This window comes from Zonotrichia albicollis, chromosome 10, assembly GCF_047830755.1.
Source record: "Zonotrichia albicollis isolate bZonAlb1 chromosome 10, bZonAlb1.hap1, whole genome shotgun sequence".
Lineage (NCBI taxonomy): Eukaryota > Metazoa > Chordata > Aves > Passeriformes > Passerellidae > Zonotrichia > Zonotrichia albicollis.
This window is the reverse complement of record NC_133828.1, coordinates 5,506,206-5,517,545: the sequence shown is the minus strand read 5'-3', so window position 1 is coordinate 5,517,545 and position 11,340 is coordinate 5,506,206. Positions and strand designations below refer to the sequence as shown.

General features: G+C 36.2%; 1 protein-coding gene across 6 annotated transcripts in view; it reads right to left on the bottom strand.

The window, feature by feature from the left end:
• Nucleotides 1–1,399: 1,399 nt before the first annotated feature.
• LRP1B (LDL receptor related protein 1B) overlaps nucleotides 1,400–11,340 on the bottom strand; it is a 639,076-nt gene continuing 629,135 nt past the window's right edge. For 3 of the 6 annotated variants that reach the window (XM_074547868.1, XM_074547871.1, XM_074547872.1), the window contains 4 exons: nucleotides 9,428–9,518; nucleotides 7,073–7,217; nucleotides 5,934–6,032; nucleotides 1,400–3,556 (listed from right to left, as the gene is read on the bottom strand). In XM_074547868.1, coding sequence (XP_074403969.1) covers nucleotides 3,416–3,556; nucleotides 5,934–6,032; nucleotides 7,073–7,217; nucleotides 9,428–9,518 — 476 coding nt within the window. In that variant the 3' untranslated portion in view covers nucleotides 1,400–3,415. Of the gene's footprint in view, nucleotides 3,557–3,988; nucleotides 4,039–5,933; nucleotides 6,033–7,072; nucleotides 7,218–9,427; nucleotides 9,519–11,340 lie in introns of all 6 variants that reach the window. The other 3 variants (XM_074547869.1, XM_074547873.1, XM_074547870.1) reach the window with 3 other exon arrangements.

Genomic DNA, 11,340 nt, shown 5'->3' with positions numbered 1-11,340 from the left:
ATGCCAACTCTTGTACAGAGCAAGAGGCCAATTACAAGGCAGAGACTCCACTGCCCTATTATGTAAATAAACTAGAACAATTTCTGTGGAGAAATAAAAAATCCATTAGACAGAACTATAAAATTTTCAACACATTCCTTTTTTTTTTTTTTTTCATGTTTTGCGTAGAGATTCTCCACTCAGCAAAGAATTTTAGAACCTAGTTTGTGATGGAGCACATCACAAGTCCCCCTTTAAACTTAGACTTCTTTTTGTGGCCTATTGAATGAAAACGTGGGTATTCCTTTGCCTAAGAGCACAAAATCAATGAGCATTTCCATTTCTGTAAATAATTTTAACTCCTGCTATTTGTGGAACCCACAGACATCTTCCCATTGCCAAGAAAAATCATTAGTTCTGTGGGAGAAAAATTTATCGCAATGAATTCTGTGGAATAGTACAGAACTGGAATTTCACCTGGGTGTTCACTGAATGTTTTCACAGGAAAACAACGAGAAAAAAGCCTTGCAACTACACTCTGAAGAGACAGATGCTTCTATCTGTGATGCAGCCAATTTTTTTTTTATTTCTAAGCTTGTGTCAACTTACAACACACATGAATCTGTCCTCTAAATAACAGCAAAAAGGCTGTGGAAATGTAAAAAATTAAACATTTCTCTTGTCCCTTGTAAAATTTTATAGAGTTTCCTGCCCAAAACCATTTTACTGAACTTATGAGGATGCATGTATAAGTAATTGATCAGGTCCTCAATCTTTCACCCTTCAGCTCCTTGTGTGTTCTGCCCACCTGCAGAACCTGGGGATTCTGGGGCTGTGGAAGGATTGTGGAAAGAGTTCCTGTGGAGAACCTTGGTAAAGTGAAAAAACAAACAAACAAAACCATTGTGGATTGTTACACATATGTGCAATTTAAAGATTATGAAGTATGGCAGTGGTAGAGCTCAGTATCTTCATCAAAATTCTGCTTGCATACTTATGACCTCATTCTGATCTAATACCAAATATTTAATAGCTCCACTAACATCAACTGTGTATTTATAAGGAAATAAATGATTATTTATAAAGCAATTAACTCTCAAGCAGGTGTAAAGTAAATAAAATGTCTCAGTGAAGGGAAACTGAGACATCACAATAAGTAAAATTCCTCAGGCCTGTGTAAGAATCCATGTTTTAACTCATGTATATGTTTTCTATACCCACCAGATAAAATTTAGATCTACCTGAGCTTTGAAGATAACAGATTCTCTTCCAGAAAATTAATGGCAAAGTTTCTAAAATTTCCAACTACTTACGCCTCATAACAATGGCAGTTGTGGGGAAAAAAAATAAATAAAAGAGGGCCTAATCCATCTCTGATGATGTCAGCAGAACAAAGGCAGAACCTGTGGAATCGTAGCTGTGTGGTATGAAACTATTTAATACAGTATTTTTATAGAAAAAATAAGAGCTTTAAAATTCTATTGACATTAATATACAGCTATACACCTAAGTCATCCAAACACGTGCAGAGCTGCAAAAACATTCAAATAGAATTTGTATAAAAAGCAAAAATTTTCATTAAGAAAATGGATTTAGCCATTTGTACAAAGTAATTCTTTTTTGCTTCAATTTGCTCTTTCTTTAGCTTTCATTTTATAAGTTAAATTTAAAAATTAGTCAACACACTGAATTAAGTATGTAGATTTTCATTTAAATAAATCAGTCAACAATTTTTTTTATAAAGTATTTAACACTTCATTGTAGAAACATAGGCAAAATGACTATTATAACCAAAATGAAAAATACTGTTCAATTTAAAAAAATGTACTTAAACAAGAACCTGAAAAAGTTTATGATATGCATAACATTGTTCAAGCAAAATTGCACTAGTATTACATAAATCAAGAGTTTTATAAAGGCCCCAATATGGCAAAGTTTAGAAATAGGTAGTATGCATGCACAATAGTACAACAAAAATCTCTTATAAAACAGCAGTTATTTTTGTAATGCTTGTACAAAGGGAATAAAGAGCAACCACAAACATATTTAATCTGTTAGGTTAATATATTATGATAGCTAAAAGTCAGTCATGTCTAGCAGAGGAAGGAAGAGTCCTCCACAGTATATGTGTGAATACGTCTTTTGTGCCTTTAAAGTTATGTATAAAATATTTTGATTCAGTTCAAACCTGAAAGAAATTTTATTCTTTATTTCCATCAAAATTAAAAAAAGGTGAGTCGGATTTTGCTTCTTAGCAACAACAGAAAACAGGCCAGGTCAGAAAAGTGCTGGAAACTGATACTGATGCTTTTCACTTTTGATACTCGGACTTTGATATTGAACCCAGACTACTGAAACTTGGGCTTTGCTAAGGTTTCACTAATATGCAGCTTGGCTCCTTTTACCTCCACAATACCACAGTTTATCTTAATTTAAAGAAACTGCTGTGTTTTGAATCCTTTAGCATCACTAAAGAGGTGTGAGGGGTTTTATCTATGATTGTCAAAACCAAATGCTGTGATCATCTGAGTGTGCTTAAGGTTTGGGGTCTGGCTTTTTCCCTACTGCTCGGTGTGAGTTGGGAGTTATTAATCCATAAGAACTGCGTGTGATTAAGTGAATAAACATGTAAAGCATGTGTAGGCAATGCCCTCTTGTGCTCTAGGGTGGCTACTGTCCTACAGGACTGTTGGAGTTTGAATGCTTTGTCCCACAGCAAGTAAGGTTTCAGCTTCCAAGATATATCGTTACTATGTTCTATAAGGTTTTAATAAATACAAAGCTTGTTTACATGGTATATATGTTTAGTATATCATGTACAGTCACTGGATTTCTGAAACATAATCATTGTGTTCATGCAGATCATTAGATGTTTCACTTCTATAGTCTTGTTTACTTCTTGGCAACCTAAAGCTAATTTAAAAGCAAGTTATGTTTGTTTGTGAAAAGTTATCTAGCTTCATCAGGATCTGAAGAGAAGTTCTAATGGGCACAAAGAAGAGAGTAGACCATTCAATCATTCTTTCACCATTTAAAATAAACAAAATTACACACTGTACTACAGCTTCCAGACTACATAATGAAAAAGTGCAGATACCATCTTCATCGATTAAGTAGAACCAAAAAAGTTCATAGAAAATAGATTGCTCATTTTCACGCTACAAACGAATATGTTGTTTGCCATTTTAACAAATTTAAAGGTGTGTTATTTCAGCAGCATTGTTGTAAATTGTACCGTAGTGCAGTTTCTTTTTCATAAAAATACCTTACAAATGGTCAGTCAAAAGTCATCAGCAAAAGAAAAACCCAGAAAACAATCAACCAAACAAAAAACAGAGGTAATGCTGATGCCAAAACAATTATAATACTGTTGGTACATAGAAAAGTAATCCTTATATTTTATACATTTATACAGAGTATAAAAGGTAACAGCAGATTATGCCACAGTCTCCCTTATCCCAATATCTATTTTCTTTGGAAGAAGTTCTCTTCTTTCATCAACACTTGCTAAGGAGTTTCGACAGTTTTGTCCATCCACGTATAACTTTGCATATACTGGATTGGCGTAATTTGTTGGCTGCAGAGAAATGAAGCAAACATTAGACCAGTCAGGTTGAATCAAAATTAGCATTTATGGAGATGGAAATGGCTTTGTTAAAGCAAGAACAAGTACACATAAAATACAACAGGACATATTTAATAGATACCTGGACATCTGCAAACCTGATGATGAGTTAATTATTTAGTTGAAAATTAAAATCATGATGAGACATGCTATTAAAGTAACCAATGACATGACATGCAGCATATTATGATATTAAAACCATAAAAACATTGACAAAAAATAAATTAAAAACCTTGAAAAAATGTCTCTGAGGTTGACTTGTCCACCTTATTACACTGGAAGATTTCAGAATAGATATGAAGGAGTTTATAGAGAAGGTGCACTGTGAGACCATGTGACAAGTTTAACAGGAGAAAACTGCAGCCAACAGTTTCCATGTATTACCTGTTCTAAGACATCAGCATCCCATCAATAGCTGACCATGTTTTCGAATTCTGTGGCCCAAATACACAACATGATTTGACCAAAAAATTCAAGACTTTCGTCATGTAAATTAAACTTTAATAATAAACCAGCACAACTGTTAATATATCATAGTAGTTACAAATTGATAAGCCTTTTCTCAGCAATTTTGGTGGTTTGGACTGTAATGAAAAACATCTGTTGAAATGAGTGGCACTTCAGCATTGGACAAGTCCAGTTTTAATGCTGCAAAGCACTTCATTGTGGGAGAAATCCCCCGAGTCTCCACTATTTCCTTCATACTTTGTGCCTTTATTGTCTCTAGAAGAACTTTGCTATCCAATTAGAGTTCTGCTTTTATCCATGATAACAGGAAAGGGCACCTTGTGGTCAAAATCCTCCTCTTTTTACAACTAATTTATCAGCACTGCTCTGCTTGCACAGATACTGAGCGGAACATCAAGAAGCTCTAAAAAAGGGAAATTAATTTGTTTGGTGTAATAAGAAGTGGCTAAACTTTGAATTGGCCAAAGCAGAACTGGGTAGGTTTTCCTGACTTGAAAATATCCTGAGTACATCCTGGGAAACAAAGAATGAAAAATGACTTTAAGTCTTAGTTCTTCCTTTCCTTGTTGCTCAACTCTTTTTCTGAGCCCAGGATTAAGATACTGCTCAGTCTGGATGGCTACAGCAGCTGCTCAGTTAGTGAATTAAAAGCTGCCCATTCCATCTATTACAGATGAAAAAGTGATTGCCTTGTGGTCCAGACTTTCCTGAAATGAAGGCAGAAGAAGGTGAGCCACATCTATTTAATTTAAAAAAAAAAAAAATTAAAAAAGAGCTACTCTCAGTTCTACTGTTCTGTTCTCACAGACCTTTACTTTTGTGGTCATGATTATAATCAGAAATTTAGTCTTATTTCAATTGTCAGAACATTTTTACTCCATTGACAACCATTATTAAGGATGATAACCACAACAGAACAGAGATGCTTTGCATCTATGCAGTGCCTTATTGACTTATTAAAATTATATATAATAGTAGGGTCTGCCTCGTGATCCTTCTTTGAGTGCTACTGATTGTACAAGGCAGTACAGTGAGGTACAAAAAGAAGCTGGAGTGGCCATAATTTAAGAGAAAAAGTTAAAGATGGGTAAATATTCTGGCTGTCATCATCCATGGTTCTGTGCTCCATCAGAAAAAACACACCCCATAACAATTATTAAATTTCCAAATACAACATATTACAATCATGCAAGAACGTGAATGGCACAAAAAATGGATATTTACTGAGGCACATGAAAATGAATGTCATATTGATGTCCCTTTTGTATCTTAAATCTTAATGTTTGCAAACCTCATACTAAGTTGTAGTAAAAAATCCAATGTTTTAGAAGGAGCTCTTTTGTGATACAAACCCATTGAAATCTGAACAATTAAAATATGCTTTGCGAATATTGAAGGAAATTGTTAATTTTTATGTGCATCAAATTCCTCTAAAATAAAACCACTTGTTTCCATTATTTGGGATCATCTTTCAGTTTGATAAACTTCACTAAATGCCTGTAATTGCATACAAATTTTAAATATATCAGGATAAATGGCTGTGATGGCCATGCTAAACTTTTATAATAATTTATAATATGGCAAAGCATCACATTGCTTACTGTTTTTTTATTCCTTTGCAAAGACATTTGCAGTTTTAGATCATGTTACGATGATGGGTGCAGATGAAATTTTGTATGCAGAGGGGGACCCTTTATTTTAAACAGAAAATGTATTATTTACTGTCATTCTTCATTCCATTAAAAAAAGAAAAACAAAATTAAAAAGAAACAGAAAATGCTTCTACTCAAAAATGACAGACAAACTTTCTTTAGAAAGGGGCTGTGGTGGAATGGAATGGACTTGGATCATCATTTCTCACCCCTGTTGATAGTGGTCCTTTCAAGTCAGAGTTTAGGTAGATTGATGGAGCTGTGTGGGGAAGCTTGAATGCAGTGGACCCTCCCCCTATGTATCTGGCCTGTATAAACAGAAAATTTCAGTTTCTGTGCTAATAGAGCATTTTCCACGTGTACTTATCAACACTGTTAAATAAACAGTGCACCAACTGAAAACATTATTTTTGAATGATCTACATTTATAAAAACCTCCTTCCAGGCAATCCTCAGCACGGAAAACTCCTACATTCAACACGAGAATAAAATTCAGCATTTTCCAACCATTTTCCACTGAGGATTAGGGCCAGACCTCACAATAAGCATTGGCTCAGCCACTCTGCCTCCAGTGAGTAACTCCATTTTCAGCTTACCTCCTGCACTGAGCACACTGCCTGTGTGCTGCAGTGGTGACATTGCTGGAGCTATCAGTAATCCTGTTATTGCTTTGTCAGGAATGGCAGGGAGTGATGGCTGCCCTTTGGTGTGCGCCTGATTACGGCGCTCCGGGAGAGATAGCGCGGCATTACCCCGCTCATCCCGTGTCACATCACTCAGGCACTTCAATCACCGCGCTGCTGCTGCAGGACTGACAGCATCTCTCTCAAGGAAATGATAATACTTACTAGCTTTGTGCAAACATTTAATCTATCTGCCCCGTCAGGGATCCCAGCTCCTCGCGCCTCAGCAAGTTTTCACATGTGGAATAAGTTACGCTGCTATGCATACGTGCACTCTTTTGTGCTTCAGACGGGGGCTGGACAATAATGTGTTTCCAATTTTAAATATTTTCCAATTTTAAATTTTTGCCACTTGACAAACCCAGTTGTGGTTTGTCAGCTCAGACACGTCTGTCTTGACAAAAAACCCCCAATCATTTTGTAGTTAATTTCAAACTCTATTTTGATCAAATACGGGTGCTAGGAAAAATGACCATCAGACAGCATCAGACTACAAAACAGCTGTTAATATATACATGACATTTATTCTAATGAAATCTAACTTGGCTTTATATTCATTAACTAAATCTAAATGTCATTGTTCTACATTTCTATTCGTTACACTTAAAGACAAAACCTTGCAAGACATAAAATGGCTTTGCCACTAGAAAGAGAAAAGAAATTACCTTTTCTGCATTTAGAGTAAAATCTGAGGCTAGAAGACCACCTTCACTGTGGTCATGGCCCACCTCATACATGTTATATGATGGATTGCCAATTTCTACATTGAGTCCTCCATTTATCATGGGTTGTCTTCTGATAGTTTTTGTCCTGTATTGCATAAACATACAAAAAAAGAAGAACATAGTGAACTTTCAAGCGAGCTGTTGGGTATCTTGTTTCTCTTTAATCTCTAAGATCAACGGGAGACAATCATAAAATCCTTCAATTTTCCAAGCAAAGTAGCAATCTGAGTCTATGTATAGATCTCACAGAAGCTGGAAGCAGAATTTCATTGTTTTTCTCAGTTTGGCTGTAGTGTTATGAATCCATACAAAGTGCTAACTCGCTGTCTACAACCCTGACTTCCTCCAGTTATTTCCAGATTTCCCTCACTTCCAAGCAAAGCCTTGCAAAGTCACTGCCAATTCCCTGCAGGAATGAAGGCAAAGAGAATATGAGTCATGTCCCATTGCTCATTCATTTCACTTTTGTTTCAAACCGGTTGCCCAAAGTCAGCCGTAAACTGAGGACAAGCAAATGGTTCCATCAGGATGCATTAAAAATGTATGAACTTCTCCTCGTTCCAGTTTGCATTCCCTGCCAGTGGTGATTGGAACACTGAAGTTCAACTTGAATTTTCTTTCAAGCTTTAATAAAAGACAGAGCCTTATTTTTAACCTTGAATTAGGTATCAGTAAAGATAAGTGATTGAGTTGAATTGTTTCTGTTGCTGAATTCATTTCTTTCAGCTAAGGAGGTGATTTCAGCCCAAGCAATTGAAATAACCTCAAGAGGGTAATTTTTTCCCAGTGCAATATGTTCTCTAGAATTACAAAGGAATAATAGGGAGGTCACAGTCAGGATGATAACAGTCGAGTCCTCTTGTTGGCTAAGATGCAGTCAGTATCTGAAATCCAATATACTAAATGATCTGTATTTTTCAGCAATGTCATTGAAAAAATATTTCCTAAAATAGGTACTTAACAGTAGCATGCAAGTGTTGAACAGCTACACCTATTTTAGCAATTGACAGTCTTCTCTGAAGAGAGAAAATAACTCTAAAATACATTTTCAAATATAATTTTAAGAAGAAAGCCCTTTATTGAGGCTAGTTCTATTTCTCCACTGAAAATCTATTATTTAACAAGTGATTCTCAGTAACCTAAATAATTTACAGAGCAGCAACTGGTTTCAGGATTTGGCTATCACTAAACCTGGCATTTTAGGTGCAGCAGCACATAATGACATCCATGGAGTCTGGCAGGGTCAGCACTACTAACAGTATGGTCAGGAAATGTATTTATCTTATTGGCTTTACAAAAAAGGTTTTAAAAATTGATGCGCACTAGTTTACACTAGAGTTTGCAGGGGAGAGAGATGCCAGATCATAGTAACTTAAAAGATTCTTTTAGCCTGGAGCACTGAAATAGCCTCATAAATGGCCACATTTGCAGAAACAGCAGATTCACCACTTACTTTTAAAGGACTTAACAAAGGGACATTATCTTGGTTTCAGATGTGGGGTAACAAGCCCCAGGAGAAAGGAAGACAGCTGCTCAAGGCCAGCCAGCAGGACAGCTACAGGCCTGAAGTAAATGGTTTGCTCTCTGATTCCCACTCTGCCTTCCCTAGTGGGCCATGGCCTTATTGCCAGGAATCTTCCCTTGCTAAATCTGCAGCACCATCAGTGTGGTGTTGTTCTTTGAACATCTGAAGGGCAGCAGCTCTCTCAGGTGCCTCATACAGCAGAAACACTCCTGCCTCCCCTGGCCACCAAACGTGGCCTTGGAAGAAATGCACAAAGTCAAAAAGTCAAACCCAAGCTCATTATCAGCTCCAAGGCAGCTGAATTCAAGAGAAGAAAATATTCCCTTCAAGATACTAAAGAAACAGATTAATAAGGAAAAGGTTTGGGACACTACAGTAAATATTTTGAGAATTATTTGCATCTTCAATATAACTTGAACATGTAAACAATACTCAAAATTTGAGTATGTGGTTTCAATGAAATACATCAATTCTGTTAAGTTCTCTAAGTCTCTGGATAAAGTTATTAACACTTATACTGCCTTTAAAGGATTGAGCAAAATTTTTTTTACATTTTTTTATAACTACTGCATGAGGAACTTAAGTATCAATAACAAACGTGGTTGCTCCAGCAAGAGCCAATATGTAACTGATTTGCTGCCTCCAGAAACAAGTCTTGGGTCATTGTTGCATTTTTGTTTCTCACATAAAGTGATTTTTTGTAAATCAGAAAGATGCCAATACTCAAAAGATTTATTTTTTACTTTATAAATCAATATAAAATTACTTACCTTCGTTTTCTTTTGCAAAGAAATAGTCCAATTACAAGAGTAGTGATCAAAGTCACCAGTAGAACAAGAGGAACAATGATTGCTATGCTTCCTAAAACAGAAGGAAATATCACTGAATAATCATGGCTTCACAGCTGTAAAACAGTTACATTAATTAAAAGAGAATAATTTCCCATGCCAACAATGCAATTTCATGTGATGAGCTTCACTCATCAATTTGAGATTTTAATGCTGATCAATAAAAAACCCAAGTTCATTACAGTTAATAGTGTACACACAAGTACTTTTATGAACAAACCAGGAGTTTCCTCTTTTTGGATACCGATATAACTTGGATTAATTCCCTGCCCTCATTTGCAGCAACAGTCCATGAAAATCTGGAATTGCTGAACAATTTGGACTGGAGTGGCATGGCCAGGATCTTCAGCAGTTTAGGTCATGCAATTATTAATTTAAAATATCCAGTAGTCCTAGCTCTGGTTGAGAATTAATTGGTATTTTAATTAGTATTAGTATTATCTTTATTTGTGGGAAAAGAAAAAGCAGCCAGCAATCTTCATTTCTAGATGGTTGGTGCATTCCTGCATTTTGCTGCATTTTACTGCATTGTACTCGAGAGCCAACAATTTTGTTATGTTGATATAGGCAATCACAAAAACTACAATAATGCTTAATGCAGCAGAAAAACAGTGCACAGATCAGACGGCAATGTTAAAGGAGAGGAGGGAACAGGGAAGAACAAAATGAGCTTCACATTATTTTGGCAGATAATTTCACTGAAATGAGACTATCTGCAAAAATAAGGTCAGTAACTGTACTCTTATTTCTGAGCCTTGCTTTTAGTATCTGCTCATAAAGAAATACATGCAACAAATAATTCTATGTTATAAATACAGGACTTATAAAAGCAGGAATCCAGCATAAAGCCACTGTGGAGAGGCATGTAGTTTCTTTAATATCACAATCCTTAACTGGTGGAAAACAAAAATATTGCTGGTTGTTTCACTGACAACATTTATTGATTTATTAAAAAAATAAGCTGCTGGCAGTGTCTGCTCTACATTAACCACAGTCTAAATAAAGAATTGAGAAGTGCTTTGAATTCTGCCTGAAGGCTTTCTGCCTGAAAGCCGTCAGGTTGTCAGAGACACGAAATGAAGCACTGAATAAAAACTTGAAGCATCCTGAGTTCAGCTTATGAAGATTCAGCATGTAAAGGATATTACAACAAGGCTCTTTTAAGAAAACATTTGATAAATAACTGCCTTAAGTTCTACCTAGGTGCAAAAAAAAAAAAAAAAGTTAATTTTGTCTTGGCATGTAAACATTTCAGAAAAAAGCCCTGAAAAGTTTCATCTATCCACCAAGCTGACCTGAATAGCAGGCAGCTCATTGTGCTGCTCCACTTGGGCTAAATGTGAGCAGGGCAGGTCCAGCAGGGCACCAGCAGCACACTCAGCACTCTGCAGGCAGCCTTGGCCACTTTCAGCTGCCAGTACTGCAGCAATGCCATCCTTTCATGCTTTCAGAGGTGTTTAAAAACATTCAGCAGGAGCTGTTCTTACTTTCGGGATGATTTTCACAGTGGGTAAAACTCAGCCCTCTGCAGATGGCCAATACAAAAGTTATGCACTACTTACAGCTCTATTTTTGATGCTTTCAGTAGGATTTAAATGGTCAGAGGTCTCCCACTAGCTCCCTGCACAGGGCTGATATGGCCAAATGCTTGTCACTGGATATTCTTTTCTTTAAAAAGTGCACTAGCCCTTGGAGCAGGCAGTGCAAGGCCTAAGAACTGCCTTGTGCAACACCAAATGGCAACCTAAAAGTCTAGAAATATCTATATTTTGGGTTTTTTTAAAGAAAAAGATACCAGTAATGAGCATTTTCATGACATAAACTCACGTTTTAAC